This window comes from Danio rerio, chromosome 15 (genome assembly GCF_049306965.1).
Source record: "Danio rerio strain Tuebingen ecotype United States chromosome 15, GRCz12tu, whole genome shotgun sequence".
Lineage (NCBI taxonomy): Eukaryota > Metazoa > Chordata > Actinopteri > Cypriniformes > Danionidae > Danio > Danio rerio.
In genome coordinates this window covers 39,732,169-39,755,277 of record NC_133190.1, presented here as the reverse complement: position 1 = coordinate 39,755,277, position 23,109 = coordinate 39,732,169, and the positions used below count along the sequence as shown (strand labels likewise).

The following is a 23,109-nucleotide window of genomic DNA, read 5'->3' as shown; positions in this document are numbered from 1 at the left end:
TTCATTTATTATACTCTTAGATCTTTTTGTGCAACATTATAAAACATTTTAGTTTTCCAAAAGTATGACTTTGTGATGTGATGAAGATATTATAATGAAGTAATGGCATATTACAGTGACAGTAATGTCTTTAGGAGCAAATATACTAAACAAAAAAATATCAACATTCATTTAAAATCTTACCAACTCAAAAATTTAAAGGGAACAAATTTCTGTCTGAAAGCTTATTTTTAAAACTGAACATGCAGAAGTTCTGGATATTTGTAAGTTGCAAACTCTCAAATATTGGTCATGTCTTCTTTGAAATTCTTATTAGGTTGTTTAACTTTTTGAAAAGAATTCCGAAGATCATCTTGTGTATTCTGCAGGTTCCTGAGGGCAAAAACATAAAGATTGAGTTCAATATGTTCCGTTTGAAAGAGCCGGGGGTGGACCCTAACAACTGTAACAAAGACTACATAGAGGTGCTTGGTCAAAAGTAAGTTCTGTCATCTCTACAGGCAGAAAGTTTCCTGTTTTTTTTTTTTCTGACAATCTGTAAACTTCCAAATTCTACTGTTCTTCTACTTCGTCTTTTAAAGTTTTTGGCAGCTCATAGAACCACTTGCATAAAAATTGTGAAATTTTTTACAGATATAAAGGATAGTCTAAATATTAACCACAGCAAATTTTGAAGGCTCTATTTTAACGATCTAGGTGCAAAGTCTACAGCGCAAAAGCATTAAGGCTGTGTCCGAATCCACTTTTGCTATTTTAAGGACAGAACAATATGGTCTGCGCCCCGGCGCATGGTCTAACAGGGTTGTGCTTATTCTCTTAATAAGTTATGTTTACGTTAAGTATATGTTTTTTGCTACTTCTGCTTAGAATTGTGGTACAAATCTGTGGATTTCTGCAGAATTGTTTGGGGAGTATCATAACTAAAACCTAATATGTGAAATAAAAAAATAATACCTTTTTAACTTTTATTTAATGTTTAAAATGCAAATCCAATCAGATTCACTTTATTTGGTAAACAAAGCAAGTCTCTCATGTAATATATCTACTACAAGACAGACTGCATTGTGTATAAACAGATGAACATTTTCATATTAGTCTATAATATTACTGTAATTAATAAAAAAACTGAATAAATTTAGAGATACACATACATTTACTCAAGTAAATGAACAGAATTAATGATGGGCTAAAAATCTGCGTAATTCTGCGGAAAATCTGCGGAATTCTGCACGCGCAGATTCTGTGTGGGCTTAGTTATGGATGTGTTTTGAGCATAACATGCATTGAACCAATCAGAGCCTTATCTCCCATTCCCTTCAAGAGTCAGTTGTGTGCGCCGTGGCACATTTGCTATTTACATGGCGGACTTTGTAAGTGGAAAAACTGAACGTTTCACTAGCGAGAAAACAGTTAAATCAACTGCAGAGCAAGAATAAAAAACGAGCCTCCTCCATTCAGCCTCTTTATTTTCACTCTACTCTGCTTTTACTCTTTACTTTACTCCTTTACTTTCATGAATAAGGAAATGGTGTTGTACACACTTCACGAACACATCCATTAGCCTACATATTTAATTTTGTTCGTTAAGCACAAATATTTGTTTCAAAACTATTTCTAAATTCAGTTCTAATTTCCAGCAAACAAATAAATGAACATGAAATGAGTTATTTTCAAACACACGTTCTATTCTTATGCCCCATATGGTGATGTGTACATATCCAAACCTGACAGGTGGACAAATCTAAACTTGCTTTTATTAAACAATTATAAATATGCATATAATAAATAATACTGCTGTTAATAATAACATTATACAATTGCAGATTGACATGAATGAATTGGAAAAAAGGCATGGATGCAGTGGTTTTTATATTTATGTAGAAAATAATATTTTTGTAAAACTTTAATCCTTTACATTTTTCATATGTACAGATATTTGTGTTTTGCTGTACATCCTGTGTGTTTTAAGCAATGTGTTAGTGTGTGGACCTGCATAGGCACATAAATAACACACTCTGATCTAAACTTTACACCAGCTGTTAGTTGGTCAATGGCACCGTTTCTCAAAATAGCATTGCACCTTAACACAACTTCACAGACCAGCACATCCATGAGTGCACAAAGTAGCGCAAATAGATTTGTTATTTAATCAACGTGGCACAAAACATAAAAATTACTGTTGCGCTAGTTTGAAAATAGCAACAAATCGCTCCCTATACATCCACACACTCTCGCATTTATACATGCATTTATACACTACGACCAATTTAGTTCATCCAATTCAGTAACAACTTGTGATCAAAATATGTAGTGGATTTTCAAAAAACAAATATAGCTTTAGATGTGTTTGCTTGCTAGTTGCCATGAGATTGGTCTTGATTCCTTAGATCAGAGTTAAGTAACAGATGACAAAACCCTTTAATTTCTTTAACTAATCATTGTCGTGGCTGCTCTGCTTAGCTCCTCATTCTACCGCTGTTGTGCTTGGTCCCTTAATTGCTGCTTGCAGTTCTATTTCTAGTATAGTTGTGCTATTATTTTTTGCTGTAGGATTACTTTAGCTTTTGTTGTACCAGCAATTCTTTATTTTCTCCATTTTAAAGGTATTGTGGGGAGAAGAGTAGACTTGTTATCTCTAGCAAGTCTAATGTCTTGGAAGTAAAGTTTCATTCGGATGAATCCTACACTGATAAGGGGTTCAAGCTCACTTACACCGCATTTGACCCTGTAAACCGTAAGTAAGCTTTGTGATTCAGTATTACCATCTACCATGTTGTAATGAATATAAGTCACTATTAAATAATCTGAAATTTGCTGCAACATAAATCCCAATTTTTATACTTATCTATTATTAACATTATTAACAATATATTTTGCATTGAATCCTTACTGTTTTCCTGTTTTCACCCTCACTGATGTTATCTCCAGCTTGCCCTGGTCAGTTTGCTTGCAGTTCAGGCTATTGTATCAGAAAAGAGCAGCTCTGCGACGGCTGGAACGACTGCCAAGACATGAGCGATGAGAAAAATTGCAGTAAGTCTCATCCCTGGCAGCATTTTTGCTCAGACTAAATTAAACCTTTCAATTTATGAATCTGAATTTTGATTAGCCCCATCAAACAGGATATTGATTTGGAATGACAGGAAGACGAATTTACAAACTTGCAATCAAAACACGAGAGGGATCTCATCAGGCAAAGTGAATAATTAGATTTTAATAATTTTTTGTTGATTTTTATTCCTTGATCTAAAAACAGGCTCTTGAAATCCTTGAAAGTGTCAATGTTTAATTCCTCCTGAGGACTTGAAACCTACAATTAATTTGTATATAAACGAAACATTGCAAAGAAAATGGGACAACTGCATATATAATAAATTACATGAAATTATTCATTCATTTTCTTGTCGGCTTAGTCCTTTTATTAATCTGAGGTCGCCACAGCAGAATGAACCCCCAACTTATCCAGCATGTTTTTACGCAGTGGATGCCCTTCCAGCCGCAACCCATCTCTGGGAAACATCCACACACACTCATTCACACACACTCACACACTACGGACAATTTAGCCTTCCCAATTCACCTGTACTGCATGTCTTTGGACTGTGGGCGAAACCGGAGCACCCGGAGGAAACCCATGCGAACGCAGGGAGAACATGCAAACTCCACACAGAAACGCCAACTGAGCCGAGGATCAAACCAGCGACGCAGTGACCTTGCTGTGAGGCGACAGCTCTACCTACTGCGCCATTGCTTCGCCCTACATGAAATTAACCTGAAAACAAATGAAAGACACACAGCAAATTATAATTTTGAGACCAGATATGATCAAACTGTGTATACTAGATGTCGAATTGGATTTTCTAGGTTAACAGATTTATATTTACTGAATAACAAAGCACCACGTATATGTAATAACTGACAGACTGCTCTTACCATAAAACATATTTTGTTGGAATGTGGAAGTTTTAATACTGCTAGACAATTTTTTTTTAAAGAGTACTTTTATGTACATTTTTAAAAAGGTAATAATAATAAAGGTAATAATTTATCAAAAATTTAACTGAAAAATCATATTTAACTTTGAGTATATTTTTGTGTGAATTTTATTTCTATCCAAGTAACTTTTTATTGTAATACGAATTTGTTTTTATCATGTAATATTTTATGTATATTCATTTTGCCACGAAATAGCCATAAGTTGCTGATGTGGCAATAAATAATAAATATTCCTTGATGTATAGATGTACTGGTTGTTTTCATCAGCTGATTGGTAAAATTGTAAACTCCTTCATTTTTGTAAAACTCATTCTTGATTACATTTGATGATGATTGATGATCACAGAGAGCTGAACAGATCTTTTAATCCCAGTTCCTTTGTGCTTCTTTTTTTCGTGTTTTATTTAATTTAATTTTTTTTTTTTTTTGCTTCACTCAGTGCGAGCTCTCACAGTTAAACGCATATTGCAAGGGCCTAACAGTGTGTGTGTGTGTGTGTTTGTTTGTTTGGTGCTGTCTATGTTTGTGTATATGTGTGAAGAAGTTATATATATATATATATATATATATATATATATATATATATATATATATATATATGTATATGTATATGTAGCTATATATATAGTTATAGGTTTTAACGTCAGAAAATAAAAAAATTTTAAAAAGACTTGTCTTTATATCACCCCAATATGACTGTGGACAAACTATACCTACAGTACACAGGGTTCTGTCCAAACAGCTTCTAAAAGAGGATTTTCATCATAGGTCTCTTAAAAATGAATTCTGCATTCTAATCGCTTGCCTTAAAAGTAGTTGGTGAACTGCATCAACACACTGTTTAATTGTGTTTTGTGTGTTTCTTCAGAGTGTAATGAGGATCAGTTCACTTGCAGCAATGGCCTCTGTAGGCCTCAGTTCTTTGTTTGTGACAGAGCGAATGACTGCGGCGATAACAGTGATGAGAAAGACTGTGGTAAGTATTTTATTGAATATGTTTTAGTGCTGTTAAAAGATGAATCGCATCCAAAATAAAAGTTTGTTTACATGATGTTTTTGAACATTGCGTATATAAACAAAGCTAAACCACATATACTAAACCACTTTTTTTTTTATAATAGTGATAGGCAAAAATTCATTCTGCTTAAACGCACACAAAATAGTATTTGTTTTTAAAATGTAATTTGTTTATTGTGTATTTTTATTACTCACCGGCCACTTTATTAGGCACACCTTACTAGTGCTGGTTTGGACCAATTTTGTATTCTGAACTGCCTTAAATCTTCATAGCATAGATATAACAAGGTACTTCAAATATTCCTCAAAGATTTTGGTCCATATTGACATAATAGCATCTGCAGTTGCAGATTTGTCGGCTGCAGATTTATGATGCAAATCTCCCGTTCCACCACATCCCGAAGGTGCTCTATTGGATTGAGATGTGGTGAGTGTGGAGGCTATTTGAGTACAGTGAACTCATTGTCATGTTCAAGAAAACTGTCTGAAATGATTTGGGCTTTATAACATGGTACGTTATCCTGCTGAATTGCCATTCAGATATGCTCTTCTGCCTTCCTCAGTTGTAATGAGTGGTTATTTGAACTACTGTTGCCTTTCTATCAGCTCGGACCAGTCTGGCCATTCTTCTCTGACCTCTGGCATCAACAAGGCATTTGTGACCACTGAACTGCCACTCACTGGATATTTTCTCTTTGTTTAAACTATTTTTTTTGTAAACTCTAGAGTTGGTTTTGTATGAAAATTCCAGTAGAACAGCACTTTCTGAAATACTCAGACCAGACCATCTGGCACCAACAACCATGCCACTTTCAAAGTCACTTAAATCACTGTTCTTCCCCATTCTGATGCTCAGTTTGAACTGCAGCACACTGTCTTGACCATGTCTACTTGCCTAAATGAATTGAGTTGCTGCCATGTGATTGGCTGATTAGAAATTTGTGTTAACGAGCAGTTAGACACATGTATCTTATAAAGTGGCCGGTGAGTGTCTATGTATAAAAACACATAGGCATGCATACATTTGAGCAGTTTTTTTTTTATTATTATTATTATTTAGATAAAAGATAATGTGTATATGACACAAATACCTATGTAACAAATTGTTTGTATAGTTTTGTTTCTATATATGTGTGTAGCTGTATTTTAAAATAAAAATAATAAAAACAATTATACTTGCACATATAGAATCCTTTTTTTCCTCAGTCTAATTTAATTGTTATTAATTATTCCATTTTAAAAACAATGAAAAGAACATTTTCTTTGCCATAAAAGTGATATTACGAAAAATTATGTGCGCCTGGACCACTTGCAAGGCTTTTTTGGACTTTATTTGAAAACAAAGAAAGTCTGTTTAAATGCAACATAATGCATTTAAATATGCACCATATTTGCTCAAAGAAATGGTTAAGAAGTTATGACATTTTCTTGAAGGATACTTACCCTTGTTTTGCTTAATTTTCCCATAGACTGTGGCAGAGCACAGGTGAGGTGTGGCAACGGCGCCTGCATCATGCAGGATTTTGTTTGCGATGGAAAAAATGACTGTCTTGATGGAAGTGATGAGGTCTCCTGTGCAGCATGTGAGTGGATCCAACTTCTTACTTATCATAGTAATGCATTTCCATAGGTTCTGATTGGTGGATTAGGTTGTTGTAGGTTGTTTTGTAAGCTTATTTGGATTTTATATCTATTAAGAAAATAAACACTTATTTACAAGCAAATCCTGGCTACATGAAGTGAAATTAATAATACATCAAACTAAAAAAAATAAAGCAAGCAATCGATTAATGTTATTCTTCACATACGAGCGGACACAGCAATTTGAATCTTTTTGGCTTTAGACTTCCAGTCTCATTCACTTCCAATTATTTTTAGACATTAAAAACAGCTTGTTATACTGCTTGATGTTGCAAACTGATATTTTCTTATTATTTGATTCTGCTTTGTTTATATAATCATGCTCACACTTGTTTGTAGAACAAGTAGTTTGGTTGTTTTCTGCAGTTTATTATTCCTAGTCATATCTCCCAGCGGTGACTGAATCGGAAGTTTTAAAACAATTTAAAAATGTATCCCACTTCAGCATTAAAGAATAAGGTCAATACTGCCTAGATTAAATGTTCAGCAAATCATTTTACTAAACAAAAGTAAGTTTGATATGTCTCCAGTAGAAAATGTACAAAATGTCTTCATGGAACATAATATTTTCTTATTATTTTATTGATTTTTGGCATGAAAAAAAAACTCTGTAATTTTGATCCATACAGTAGCTGTTGTCAAAAATATACTTGTGCAACATAAGACATTTTTTGTCCTGGGTTTAAAATGTGGCTATTTTATTGACTTCTGTTTTATGAAATCAATATAATTGATTTTGAATCTGTTGAAACAGACTTACAAGATTATATTATCTGATAAAATATATATATATTTTTTATTACAAGTCATTATCTGTTTCACTATTTGGCCAAGAGCATTCAGAATTTTCAATATAATATAATATAATATAATATAATATAATATAATATAATATAATATAATATAATATAATATAAATTTTATATTATATTATATCATATCATATTATGTTATATTATATTACTTTATATCATATTAAATCATATCATATTATATTATATTATAAAATATTAAGAAACATTGAAAAATAGGTTTTAATAATATTTTAAAAATAAATAATGCAATCAACACAGTAGTCCAAAATAAGGAAATGGGACAAACAACATGTAACCGAATCAACAAAACTCTCCCTAATATCTGTGAAACATTTTGATTTGAATAATAATTGGAATAACTTTTATATATTTAACCAAAGAGTAGATTTATAATTTAAATAATGCTACAATAAAAAAGAATGGTTATAAAAAAATAATTACTTTGTTTTCTTGAAACTAAATCTCTCATTTGATGTAAAATGTCACCCAGACATTTTCTTTGTGAGATTAACACAAGTCTTAAGTTATTCCCCAAATCATTAATTATTAAGCAGTTTTATAGTGCTTTCCATTGTTGGGGCTGCACACTCAGGCTCAACTCTGCACCTGCAGGCCTGTAGTTTAGTGTCTCTGATGTCAGAAATTTAAGGTTAAAACCGTTTGTGATCACAGTAAATGCCCAGTCATGTAAAACAATGAAATCAAATATTTAAACGCTTTTTGATGTTTGTGAATGCTCTAAATTTAACTTCATTCAGCCATTAAGCGACTGTATATTGAATTAGCTTGATTTTCTGATGTCTTGAAATGTTCTGCAGATGCTGAGCTGACATGTACGTTGACATCCTCTACTGAAAAATCAAGCACCGTAAAATAATGTGATAATTAACCTGCTTTAAAGATGCGAAACACTTGTGAGCGGCAGTAAAAGCTGGAGAAATCACATATTTTGGCCTTTTCTACCGCCATTCTCCCACTCCAAGTTGTTGATTGTTTTGGTATCTTTCAGCAGAGATAAGTGACCTATCCCACGATCAATAGGCTTGATCAATAGGCTGACTCTTACATTGCCATAAAGGAGGCTTAGGTCTTTGGTGATGAAAAGAAGCTGCACTTGATGTTTTATTCCCCTTGTTTACTTCAACTTTTACTTTCATTTCACTCTCTTAGCGCCTGGTGTCTGCAATGATTTCTCCTTCAAGTGTAAAAACAAGCAATGCGTAAACAAAGTGAATGCGGAATGCGATCGTGAAGATGATTGCTCAGATGGCTCGGACGAACAAGGATGTGGTAAGTCACACTTTTAAATGAGTTTTTTTTTCCTCACTAACAAAGAAGAAGGTGCTTTTAGTCTGTGTGTTGCATGGTAACTGATCGTGTTTTGTCTGAAACTCCTCGGCATGAAACAAAAGTAGTGCCTGTCTTTTCTTCTCTAGTGAGAGCGACAGTGTGGCTTTGAGAGACACAATTCCATTCATTTTCTCTATAGGGACTGAGATTTTTATCATTACTAAGAAGCAGACCTGCTGTGAGCTTTGAAGTCATTAATCGGTTGTATGTGGATCTATTTAAATGAATTCAACTTCTTTTTAAAACAGTGGTGTTTAATAGCAGAATTTGTGCAGAGAAATCTACATTATCTGTGATAGTGTGTGGAACATTCCAGCAATATTAGAAGCACCCTTACAAAGCAAGCTTATTCTTACAGTACAATATACATTTTATGTAAAAAATATCTATCCATTCATCTGTCTATACATCGTTCCATTCATCCATCCATCCATCCATCCATTGTTTTATCTATCCGTCCAGTCGTCCGTCTGCCTGCCTGCCTGCCTGTCTGTCTGTCTGTCTATCTAACTGTCTGTCTGTCTGTCCGTCCGTCCGTCCGTCCATCCATCTATCCATCCATCCGTCTCTTTCCGTCTCTGTCTGTCTGTCTGTCTGTCCATCCATCTATTCGTCTGTCTGTCTGTCTGTCTGTCTGTCTGTCTGTCTGTCTGTCTGCCTGCCTGCCTGTCTGTCTGTCTGTCTGTCTGTATTTCTGTCCGTCCGTCCGTCCGTCCGTCCGTCCGTCCGTCCGTCCGTCCGTCCGTCCGTCCGTCCGTCCGTCCGTCCGTCTGTCCGTCTGTCTGTCTGTCTATTTATCTATCTATCTATCTATCTATCTATCTATCTATCTATCTATCTATCTATCTATCTATCTATCTATCTATCTATCTATCTATCTATCTATCTATCTATCTATCTACAGTATCTATCTATCTATCTACAGTATCTATCTATCTATCGTTCTATCTATCATACTGTGCAAGTCTTTGTCATTGGCCACCATAAAATTTGTTATTTTAGTATAATTATATATAATTATTATAATATCTATAGTACAGTATAATAATATATCGCTCCTCACCTGAACAGTAATGATATTTATAGAAAATGATATTGATTAGGAAATTATGTTATATCTGTAGATGTTTATGATATTTGTAGACAAAAACAGTGGAAAACAATCATGAATTGGCCTCCACTGAGTCCAGACCTTAATATAGTATTATAGAGGCAGTCGGGATTACCTCGACAGAGTAAAAAAAAAAAATTAAAAAAAATAATAAAAAAAACAGAAAAAAAAAACCCACATAAATTTGTTAGCAGAAGCCACTATTCTGAAAACAGTGTTTTGTTTTTCTTAATTTTGTGTATTTTTCTTTTCTTTCTGTTTCTATCTTAATGCAGAGACTAGTTTTTAGTTCTGGAGGCTCATTAAAATTTAGCTAAAACAACAACTGTTGCACAGTACTGTATATGAGCAATATCACACAAGCAGTGCCGATATGAAGCAATATCGCACTGCTACAAGTCTGATATTGCGTTTATACAAAAGTTAAACGTCATAATCATAACACTGACCCCCGGTTTCACAAACAAATTTTAAGGCTAGTCAAGATTAAGTTGCATGTTTCAGCTGTCTCAAAACAACTTGTTGTGAGATGTCTTAAAATTTGTCAGTGTCATTTTTTTTTTGTCTCCAGGTGCACACCAGTAATATTTTTTCTAAGGCCATTTTTATAAATGTGCCTTAAATAGCCTTATTTAACTAAGGCCTAGTCCTGCCTTAATCTAAGCCCTGTTTGTAAAACTGGGCCTGAGAGTCTCAAAAACCCTTTTTTGTACGAGGAACTATTTACTTTTGCCGTTCATTGACATCTACAGCTGAACGCCAGTACAGCAGAAACCATTGCTAATTCACAAAAATCACTTTAGATATAGTATTTGAATAAAAAAAGCTAAGTCCCTGTGATTATGATAAATAATCGGTATTGGTTATGGTACATTATAGTCTTGGTTTTTCTGTTTAATTGATTTAGATGATCTTGCATTAATTCATAAAGACAGCGGTAGATTAAGGCAAAGAAAATGGAACAACTTTCATTAATATTGCACTGAATTGAGCAGTAAAACTGCTTTCAGGCAAACTCTTCTTAATAATAATTCAAATCAGTTATAGACTCAGTCGTGAAGTACTATAGATTTATAATATATAAGCGAATACAATTATCAGTATAAGATTTTAGTCATACCGCCCACCTCTAGAGTCTTTATTGTATAATCATTTGAAGATAATGAGCTTCCCAGTGTGTTTTCACAAGCTTTTGGTGTTTAAATGAATCTAAAACCAATTGTAATTTCCAGAACTTGCTGGATCATCAACAACGCGGTAATTAGCACCAAAAGGAGAGAAAAAAATCACATTAGAGCCTGAAGCCAATATGCTTTTTTTATGAAACCTTACTTGACATTTCTTCATCTCTTTCTACTTCTTTTATTGGCCTCAGGGTTGCTAGATTCTTTTTCCTTCCTCATTGTGTTTTTATCAGCCAGCTTGGTTCATCCCTCTATATATCTGCCTTGTTATAATTCTGCTTGAATCCTGCTAAAGGCGGACAGTCCTGTGAGTCAGAGAAGATGTTTCCAGAAACTCCACCATCTTTCAGTGCAAACAGTTTTACAGCGAGCCCTCTGATCTTATCCCTGCCGGTCTTGTACGAGACCCCAATAACCTCTCATCTCAGCACGCCAATACTATCCTTTCTGTTGTCTTTTTGAAATCTCACTTTGAGCTTGATCCGCTCTTACAATTTGGTTTCAGACTGCGGGACTCGGCCATACAAGCATAACCGTATTGTGGGTGGTCAGAACGCAGATGTGGGTGAATGGCCGTGGCAGGTCAGTCTTCATTTCAAGACCCAAGGACACGCTTGCGGAGCCTCGATCATCTCCAACAAATGGCTGTTGTGTGCTGCCCACTGCTTCATCCAACCTGATCCATCGTGAGTGTGTTTTGGTGTTTGTTTTTTTAGCTGTAGACCTCTTTCTCTATTCTCTTTGTGCTCAAATGTCATCCAACATCAGCTCTCCTGTGTTGGATCAAAGCCTGGGTTTGTATTTATTCCCATTAGCCAGTAGGTGGAGCACAAGACATGCAGTCAAGTCCTATTTTTTTCCTTGATGAATTATTCCAACATGTTCGGGAGACTGCAACACTAAAGCTGAATTGAAAGATTATTCACTCTCCTGAGGTATGGTTTCGCCGTGAAATCAAGATTGACCCCATTTACTTTCTTAATAATCTTGCCAATGATAGATCAGTGCACAAATGTTTGTTTTTAATCTTTCATCAGAGCGTAATAACTTTGTTTCACCTATGAAATCTCCTAGCCCTCCTTATTTTTCAACCCCTCCTTATATAGATGTGTTGTTTTTTTCTCAATCCTGGCCATTAGGGGTGTAACAGTATATTGAAATGACACTTCAGTATCTCAGTTTTGTTATCTTGGTGCATTTTCAGTGCAGCAGAAAAGAAAAACAACTTTGTTTGATGCTTTTTTTTTCATTGGGTTCTGGCTCTGTCTTTATGAAACATTCAATATATTACTATTTTCTTAAGGATAAAAATATGTATTTCTGCTAATGTTGTATTGGGTTTCCCTATTACTTGTTTTGTTATATACATACCTGTCAACATTGGGATGTGAAAATGGGATACGCCCATCAAAATAAGGGATCTACTACTGTATAACTTACACATTCTGATTAAAGAGCAGCGAATGAATCTCTTTATTTATTTAGATTTTTTTTCGTTTGATTACATTAAATAACAAGCATCACTTTAAAAATGCACACATCTAACGTTATAATGAAAGCATTTGACTGCTTTCCTAATTTTTTATCCTCATTTAAGACGAAATTAGTTGTTTGAAAAAAAAAACACCAAGATCGACATCTCTAGATGTTGTTATTATTATTAATTATGTGTATATGTCTGGTCAAACACGCACCCAAAAGCCAGACTTTCGCTCCGCTTCTAATCGCATGTACAGAATCCGTTTGGGAAACAGCGTCTATTTATCACTATGGAGTGGTCAGCTGACAGTCATGCACCAGTCATGACTGTTTTAAGGATTGCATTGGAGAGGTGACGGCACTTGTAATGAAAAGGAAAGGAAATCCCATCATTTTTATATTTATTTCAAAGTGTTTTTGTGCCTAAACAAAGCGAAAGCACAGAACAGACTCAAATTAAGAGTAACGGGCAGCCCCTGGTGGTTCGGCTGTATGGGTTGCGTATATGGAGGCTCGGCTCTTTAATGTTTCTATAATGTTTCTTGCCACCCTTCAGAGAAACACTAAAAATACAGGAGAAATATGGGAAAATACCTTTATGGGATGATAGCGGGATAGAACTGTAAAATACGGGAGAATCCCTGGAAAAACAGGAGTGTTGACAGATATGAATATATTTTAAAGGAGTTAACAGAGCTCTAATATTACTCACTATTACGTGGTTTATCTTTTGCGGCTTCGCAGTTTCGCAGATGGTTTAAATGCAATTTGACATCCTGATTGGCAGTAGACCAGGGGTGTCAAAACTCGGTCCTGGAGGTCCGGTGTCCTGCATAGTTTACCTCCAACTTCCTTCTCACCTCCCTGGGTGTTTCTAATATACCTAGAAAGAGCTTGATTAGCTAGTTCATGTGTGGTTAATAAGGTTTGGAACTAAAATATGCAGGACACCGGCCCTCCAGGACAGAGTTTGGACACCACTGCTGTAGACCACTGTAAATCAATCTCCTCCGTGTTACCTGTACAGTACATAATGCGTTCACCTTGCCAAATTAACATACTGTAAATCTTCGATCATGAGCAGTGTGAGTTCCAACATGAATGCAAAAAGGATTGTAACGGTCCGCAGCAAGACCATCGTAAAGGGAGTCGCTCACCATATGCACCACATCGCGCCACACAGGACCATGCATTTCAGAATTGTAAATGTAGGTTTATATCAGGGTAGTGTAGGGATATTTTACAGTTTGAACCCAAAAATGACCAATCTGTCAGATGAAGAAGAGCCGGAGTCAGAGATTCAATTAAAAAGGAAGTTTACTGAAGATAGCTTGCAGTTTCATTAGCAGAAGCCAGCTTCAACACTCGCAGTGACTTTGTAGGTCGCTCTCCTTACAATCTCAAAACATCAACAATTATACTCTCACATAACATCAATAACTGTGTCATACATATAGGCGTTTGAACCTGAGACTCAATATCTCAAGCATACAAACATCAGACTGTTTAGAGCTGACCCCAGACATGTGGAACGATCCACAATTGAATAAAACACACACTCACACTCCATAGTACAATCTGTTTCTTTCCCAAGACCGAGTGTACTCTCAGCTATCTTTATCAAAACTGGTTAAAAACCGGTAAAATCTACATCTAAACTGGCGGCTTGCATACAAAGGAATTAACTGTAAAAGATTTAACACATAATATAGCAAATATCACTTTAGACATAATTAGCACATTAGCAAATAGCAATAGGAACAGTTGGATCCAATTCTTCAAGAAATTCCTTGACCTCTGACTTGGCTGGGTAGATCCTCAGGAAACAAATAATTTGGCATACAGTAAAGCAATCACACACATTTTATTCCAGTTTTAATCTGAAGTGGGATGACACTAAAAGGTCATCATAAATTCTAGGCTCTTAAACATTTAACTTCATTAATAATCATAAAGACATAAGAAAGGATATGTGTTACTCTGTCCTGGAGCGGACATCCATCAAAAAAATCCACACCATCAGTATGCAGACCGGCGCTGCGAGTCTGCAGTGCCCAGCTATGACTCAGGACATGTTTCATATTTTCGCCATGCCACAGAGCACCATTTGAATCATTTCATCTTAAATGACATGCGAATGTGAGGGTCCGTTGTGTGTTACTTCCAACTGTCATGTGCCCGGTGCATCCGGTGTACTTTAGTTTTGTAAATCAGTGACTGCAGGAAAAAGAACATTATGCTGGATGCCAACATTATCCGCACTAAAGCTGAAAAGCTTTATGAAGCTTTTGCTGACAGAGATGAATGTTGGTGCCTGACAACAGGTTTTGATCTTTCATTTTATTGTATAAAACTGGACTTAATTTTCTATAAAAGTTTGAACTTTGAGAGTGTTTAAATGAGAGAAAGGTTAGAAAATGTTAATGCCCTTGTGAGAAAGTGTATAAAGTGTGTAATAATTGAAAAAATAAAGCTGACTACTTCCCAGATTTAGTGCGGGTTATTTTTAGAACGTAACACCTGCAAATAACGATGGACCACTGTATTAAATTCTATTAGATTTCAATGTAATAATCAACAATACAAATTGAATAAACAAAAAATTAGCATTAACAATTAAATGCAAGTTTAAAATTTTGTTTCCACCTAATTTATCGTTTAAATAAATCTATTTACACAAAGGCTTTCATAACTTGTTTTCATAAAAGATTTTAGCAAACAGTCATTTGAAAAAGTCTATAGAAACCATTAGATTTGTTTTTAGCAATGGAGTCAGTGCAGGGATCGTATCTCTCAGTCTCCACCTGATCAATAAAATCATTTTTTTGAGGAAGAAAATAGCTGATGAAAACACTTGACAGTCATGAACTGGCCTCCACAGAGTCCAGACCTCAATATTATAGAGACAGTATGGGATCATCTTATGGGCCAAATAAAAGACATCTAAATCTGAAGACTGACTTTGGGATGAAACCTTTTCTACTCCAGAACAAAAGAGAGCTCAAATTAGAAAATGTTGTACGCAATCTTTAGTGTAGTCTTATATATATATTGTATATTATATATATATATATATATATATATATATATATATATTTTTTTTAAATCAGCATTTATTAAAATAATCTTGGGATTAAGTGTCAATATTGATTTGTTAACATTAAGGTGTTTGAAATTGGAACGTTCAATTTAAAGGTATAGCCTATATGTAATAATTCTGTCATCAGTTACTCACCCTTCAATAGTTACAAACCTGTTTGAGTTTTTCTTCTGTCGAACATAAAATTAGATATCTTTTTGCAAATATTAGAAACCGGTAATCATTGACTTTCATGGTATTTGTTTCTTCTACTCTGGATGTCAGAAGTTACCTCTTTAGAAGAAGAGGTTGTGAACCACTTGAGAATGAATATTTTATATATTTATTTACATTTATTTCTCTTTAAGCTTCGCACATGTTGATGTCAAAACAACACTGTATTTTGAACACACAAATCTAATTTCTTCCGAATTTATTTCATGCTTACAATGTCTTCAAACAACACCTTCAAAAACAAAATGCTCTCATCCCTTCCAACGGCCTCAAATTAAATATAAACAAATGCACTTTTAAGGATTTCGGCTTAACCTTTTCGTCATACCGCCCACCCTAGTGTCTTTATTGTGTATTCATTTGAAGATAATGAGCTTTCCAGCATGTTTTTATAAGCTTTGGGTGTTTTTCAGTAAGTTTAAAATAAATTGTACTGTCAAGAAGTTCCGGCATCACTAACAATTCAGTAATTGGTGTGAAAAACACACATTTTATGAAATGTCCTGTCAAAGTACAGATGTAAAATGGATTTGAGCCATGGATTTGATGTCTTTGGCCAGTTCATTTTGACACGGGGGCAGTTGTGGCGTAATGGTTAGGGAGTCTGCAATCCAAATGGTTGCATTTTTTAACCCTGGTCATGGCAGGAATTAAAGGTGGGGGATTGAAAAAAAAAAAAACACCCTCTCTCTTTTGATACCCAACCGAGATGCTCTCAGGCAAGGCACCTAACCCTTAATTGTTTCCTGGGCACTGGAAGCAATAGCTGCCCAGTGCTATGGGTCTGTGTGTTCATGTGCTCTCACTCCTCACTCATAATGTGTGTAAATACACTAGGAGGTTGTCATATGAGTGTATTTTGAAACCTCTCTTGTCCTATTCCCACAACAATAATTCAATCGCATGACAAAAAATGGGGGAAAATCTGTCAGTTTCAGTTTAAAAAATCCAGTATAGACCACAGTATGCCCATTGCCCACTTTAGTTGAATGAAATTCAATGATTTTTTATTATTGAACTAAAAGCCATCCTAAACTATAGTGTGTATTTCACACATTCGTTTTCATGTAAACCATACACTTAAAAAACAACATCACATACATGTGCACACACGTATAATAACAATAGTTTAGGTTACTTCAGACCTAAAGAATCATTTTAAGAAGTTGTTATTGCAAAGCTTTCATGTCTGTCTATATTTTGATTATGACTTTTATGGGGAAATGGCCTTGTCTCATGTATTATCCATTGGCACAACCGCCAACAAATGTTACGGGTGTTTGGATTCACTTTATCCAGCACACCAAAGCAAGCAGAAGTATTGCGTTAAGATCCAGGGCAGCTAGAATTGAGTTAACAAATACATTTTATAGTTTATTATTATATAAAATGTGTATTTGTGCACCCTCGCCTGCTGACATTTACTGTCTCGTCCAAATCATGTGATTTAATAATGATTTTGTTTCCCATTTTCTGGGATTGTTATGGGATTTTGCTGACCTGTGGAATTTCTAAAAATGTCAGCCTCTAGTGCAGACTTGTATGTTTCAAAAGCAGAGGACCAATTTCCAAAATGGGTAAAACTTTGACAATATTCAGTGCACGTCACCTCTTATAACATCTTACTTGGATAACAATAGCTTCCAAATCAAAAATATGTAGATTTATCTCTTCTGAAAGTGTACAGTTTTCATTGCGTTACCTGCTGGACCTCAATGAACTCCCCACTGGAAGAGTTTCAGGGCAAGTACAGTTGATACAACTTGAGCCACTTTAGATTTTTTATCGCATAAACACACACAATATTCATCCACGAAATAGGCAGCCTAAGTACTAACGCTACACTAGTCTATCAACACTTCAACGTCCTCCTTGTTTAACTAAACAGTTGCTAGGTTATAAACCACCAAGCGTACCAGCTCCAAACAATAACAGACTGAGAGAGATGAAAACCTCTTGCGTCTTGACACAATCTTTTGGCTAGGAATGCTAGTAGACATAGTCTAGTAGAATTATGACGTAAATAAAATACAACATAAATGTGCCTGCATTTAAAATAACATGGTAAACATGCACATTTTTTTTTAAATACTCTGGAACATAATAACATCTATTACTTATTAATATACAGTTGAAACCAGAAGTTTACATACACTTAAAAAAAAAAAGGAACATAACTTTTGTTAACTCATGTCTGATGGTAAATCATTCTAAACGTTTACTATTTTAGGTCCAATAGGATTACCATAATGATTTACTTTTGCTAAATGCGTGAATAATGAGATAATTTTTTATTAATTTCTAGACAGTCAAAAGTTTACATACATTTTCTTAGAATTGTTGTATCTTTGCTTTTAAAACTGCATAACTTTGGTCAAATGTTTTGGGTTTCCTTCCACAAGCTTCTCACAATAGTTTGCAGGAATTTTGGATCATTCCTCCTGACAGAACGGGTGTAAAAGAGTCAGATTTGTAGGCTGTCTTGCTCGCGCAATTTATTTATTTTTTTAACTCTGCCCACAAATTTTCTATAGAATTTAGATCAGGGCTTTGTGATGGCCACACCAAAACATTCACTTTGTTGTCCTTAAATCACATTTTAACTAATTTGGCAGTATGCTTGGAGTCCTGGTCTGTTTAGAAGACTCATTTGTGGCCAGGTTTTAATTTCCTGGCTGATGTCTTGAGATGTGGCTCTAGTATTTGTACAAAATGTTCTTTCTTCATGATGCCAGCTATGCTGTGAACTTGACCAGTCCCTCCTGCAGCAAAACAGCCCCACCACATGATGCTGCCTCCTCCGTACTTCCCAGGTTGCATGGTGCTCTTTCCTAGGCTTGGAAGGTTTTCCCTTTGTCCTCCAAATGTAACACCGGTCATTATGGCCAAACAGTTCAATCTTAGTTCCATCAGACTACAGGACATGTCTCCAAAAAGGATTCTTTTTCCCAGTGTAATTTAGCAAATTGTAATCTGGCTTTTTTTTGTTTTGTTTTGTTTTTTATTCTGGCTTGTTTATTTTCCCATGTTGTCACACAAGGAAGCAGTGTGTTTGAGGTTTTCCTTAAATACTATTCTACAGTTGTGTCTCCAATTGACTCCAATGTTTTCAATTAGCCAATCAGAAACTTCCAAAACCTTGACACCATCATCTGAGCTTTATCAGAGGCATAATAATCTCATTGTTTGTAAACTTGACTTTCAAAAAAAGTTATAACAATTTCTCAAAAATATATGAAATAATAATAAGATAATCCTAACTTACCTAAAAAAGAAAAAAGGTTTATTCACATTAACATCTGACTTTTTTTTAAATGGTTACTTGCCTTTTTATACAGTGTATGTAAAATTCTGGTTTCAACTATACATATGGAAGCAATAGTGACATGTACTGGAAAATCCTACATACAGCTTCAAATGATATATCAAATAAGAAAATTAAATAATTACATTATCAGTAGAAGTTTTTGGTCATACATTACTGTCGACCCTATAGTGTCTTTATTTTTGGATTTGCGTTTTTAACAAGGTGTTCCACAAGTTGTTGCATCAAGCAAATTTTCCTCAGTTTTCCATTTCAAAACACAGATTCCCATTACATGCTGACCTTTCAAAAACTCTACATTGTGTTTATTGGCAACAGATACAAGATGACATCCAGCTGGATTACGTACAGTGGGCTGCGGGACCAGAACACCCATGACAAATCGGTTCAAATGCGAGATTTGAAGACCATCATCACCCACCCAAACTACAACGATTTGACCAATGACTATGATATCTCTCTCCTCGAACTGAGCCAGCCGCTGAACTTCAGCAACACTGTGCATCCCATCTGCCTTCCAGCGACGAGCCACGTCTTCACAGCCGGCAGCTCCTGCTTTGTGACGGGCTGGGGGACGCTTCGAGAGGGAGGTCAGACAGCTTGTGCACCTCAGGGCTGATCTTTGCATTTGGAGATCCGCTTTTACAAATCTTTTGAAAATTTGCCTCTTAAGTTTGACATTTTTTCAATCCCTTGTCTCAGTCAGAATGTTTGCATGGACAACAGGTTTCTGATATTAATGAGATTAAAGCGGTGGTCCAGAGTTTATTTTTAAGGTTGTGCTTATAAGATGAAAAACAATGTGTGCTCATGCTTAATTTGTAAAAAAAAAAAAAAATCACATTTTTTTTTCTTACTTTAAGTATATACAGCTACACGGCTAACATGACTAAAATGACTATCATATTTCATGGTTCCACCAAAAGCCTGCCCTCAAAAGACTCTGATTGGTCATCTAACATCACTACTTCACCAGGAAGCATCACGGCTCTACCAGCACGCGCTTTGCCATTGTGTAAATACTGTCAGTCAGAGTAGTTGTTAGTCGTATGAGTTTGAGCCTGAATCAGACAAAAAAATGAAGAGGACACAGCTGAACCTCATGCCTGCTCTCTAAAATAAAATCTGACAAATGTCACATATATTCAGAATAACCATGTATAAGTAATATAAAACGTTCTGATTTCTTTTGTGAGTTTGTTATTTGAGATGTAGAACGCAGAGAAAACGTTCGCATAGAGAGACACTGCAGTGCTGGTGAAGATTGTGGGTGTTTACAGCGGTTTGACTGATAAATATGAATTTATAGCTAAATTGTTAGCTGTGACAATCAGCATTTCCCATTGCTTATATCCTTTGCGTTCTTGCTATAACATAGCATTAAAGGTGCAGTAGGTGATCTTCCACAATGCTAACAGTTTAGCATAAATCTCTGAGTCACAGTCCCTCCCCTGCTGTCTAGAGCCACGCCTCCTGAAACAGGAGCACGGCAAAAGAACCCTCTCTCATGTGTTAAAAGCGACTAGTGCTTGTCCGGCGGTGTCCAAGCCAAACCAACATGCTATTTCAGAGCAAATATTTAGAGTCGCATGGTAAACGATATAGGGAGAGACTAGGCGGAATAGTGGTACTTACTTGTGTTTTGTTGTTAAACTAATTAAAATCTACATCATCGATGCCGTAAAAGTTCCCTTATGAAACTGAAAATAGTCATATCAATCTTTGTCATCGGAAGATTTTAGTGGCTGAACAACACTTTTGTGAAGATATAACCTATTTGTAACAACAACATCTACCGTTACATCAGCTTTGCGTGAAGCTAGAACAGTTTTAAAACAGAACATTACTTGTCTAAGAGAAATCCTTCAGACATAGTGTCATCCTTTCTCCAGCGTGCAAAGGTAACTCCAACATTAATTCAGGTTTTTAAAAAGTGTTCATCATGTTTTTACCGCTCGCGCACGTGCTCTCTCTCTCTCACTTTGTCTATTATGGTTGGAGAGCTGCTTCTATGAGCTCTTCTAAAACTCAGAGATATTCTGGAAGCTCTCCTTTGTCAAATGTTAGAGCTATATATTTTTTAAAAGAATTCTCTGGAACATAACTAAAATTAAATTGTAAGCACTTCTCTCTTTGTGTTGTGTCCTTTGGAAGCCCAAATACAGAAACCGAACAAGCTCTATGGAAATAGCAGCATTTAGACGCCATTTTAGCTTTCTCTTCTATAACATTATAGCACCTCTGGCCACACCCATTCATTGCTCTGGGTATATGCGCATAACCTGAAGGGTTTATTATCTCTTATACACTGGTTTGTAGATGTTTTGAATAGTTTGTCATTGTAATTCATGGTAACTGTTAATATTTATTTTTTATTTTTTTGTCTATGAGACTCACACGACATGTATACTGCCCAATCTTGGCCAGGACACTCATGTTAAATAGATTTTTAATCTCAATGTGTCTTTCCTGGTAAAATAAAGGTTATAATAATAATAATATGATCTCATTAACCCTGATGTAGTTTTTGTAGTCCCCAAACTTCATTCGCTGTAGGCTTTGCTATGCTAACTCTGTAAAAGTCAATGCGTTGAACTTTGAACTTGCGTATTACATTCAGAGATGTTGTTTATGTTCACACATCTACATTATACATCAATTAAAGTCTAAAATACGATATTGTAGTGGACCACCCCTTTAATACAATATTTTAAGAATCAACCATGTATGTTAGGAATGTTTACATGGACTGCAGTATCCTGATATAAACATTATTAAGACAATACTCTGATTAATAATCTACAATGCAAACTCAATAGGGTTACATAGAAAGCCAATAGCAGTATTCTAATATTAATTAGATGAACACCAAGTAAACAAACTATCCACATTTTTATGTTTGCATATATAGCATGGCAAATCATTAACTGCATTGGAAGGTTTTCAACGTGAAAAATCATAATTAACATTGACAGAATAGGGTAAATAATGTATTACCGTTGTCCATGTGAACATATTCAGCTTTGCTTTTAGCAGAACGTTCATTAAGAGATTGAGTTATAATTGTAAGCTAATTCTGATCAATGTTTTAAACACACACCCTTAATGAGAGCAGATTCTCTTTGGTATCAGAAACGTTCTCACAGGACTAATGTTTTATGTATGTGTTGTAGGAAGCGCGGCTCAAATCCTTCAGAAAGCAGAAGTAAAGGTGATTAATGATACAGTGTGCAACATGGTGACCGAAGGTCAGGTGACCTCTAGAATGATGTGCAGCGGCTACCTTTCTGGAGGTGTGGATGCTTGTCAGGTAAAAAAAACAAACACATTTCATAAATATATAAACCGTCCAATGGTTCTTGAGGTCAAAAAGAGAAAACTTTTTTCAAGATTTTTGTGTATTTTTATAGCAAAACACAATAATTGAAGCAAATAATGGCATAAGTTTTCAGAAAACATCTTTTCTCAAAAAAAAACTTTTCAACAAAACAAGTTTGTGATTAAATAAAGATCATAAGATTAGTCATTTTAGGCCATAGTTGTAAAAAAAAACAATTCCTGCAAAATACTGCAGAAGTGGATTTCTGGTAGAAAATATATTTCATTTATTTATTCATCTTCCTTCAGCTTAGCCAAACTGCCAATTCCATGTTTCTGTCTGTTTTTTTCTTTCTTTCTTTCTCATGTTCTACATTTTTTATTTATTTATGAACAATATTTTTTGTGCATGTATAATTTCTAAGGAGGGAAATACACTCACTGGCCACTTTATTAGGTACACCTGTCCAACTGCTTGTTAGCGCAAATATTTAATCCGCCAATAACATGGCAGCAACCCAATGCATTTAGGCATGTAGACATGTTCAAGACGATCTGCT

The 23,109-nt window shown here is 35.2% G+C and overlaps 1 protein-coding gene across 2 annotated transcripts in view; it reads left to right on the top strand.

Annotated features, from left to right (window-relative positions):
* Positions 1-23,109, top strand: part of st14 (ST14 transmembrane serine protease matriptase) — an 81,371-nt gene that overhangs the window by 52,756 nt on the left and 5,506 nt on the right. For both annotated transcript variants that reach the window (XR_011006502.2, XM_680264.11), the window contains exons 10-18: positions 369-478; positions 2,604-2,734; positions 2,929-3,033; positions 4,865-4,972; positions 6,483-6,596; positions 8,640-8,759; positions 11,620-11,800; positions 19,550-19,821; positions 22,405-22,541. Coding sequence is in view for 1 of the 2 variants with exons in the window: in XM_680264.11 (XP_685356.5) it covers positions 369-478; positions 2,604-2,734; positions 2,929-3,033; positions 4,865-4,972; positions 6,483-6,596; positions 8,640-8,759; positions 11,620-11,800; positions 19,550-19,821; positions 22,405-22,541 (1,278 nt within the window). In the remaining variant the exon portion in view is untranslated. The remainder of the gene's footprint in view (positions 1-368; positions 479-2,603; positions 2,735-2,928; positions 3,034-4,864; positions 4,973-6,482; positions 6,597-8,639; positions 8,760-11,619; positions 11,801-19,549; positions 19,822-22,404; positions 22,542-23,109) is intronic.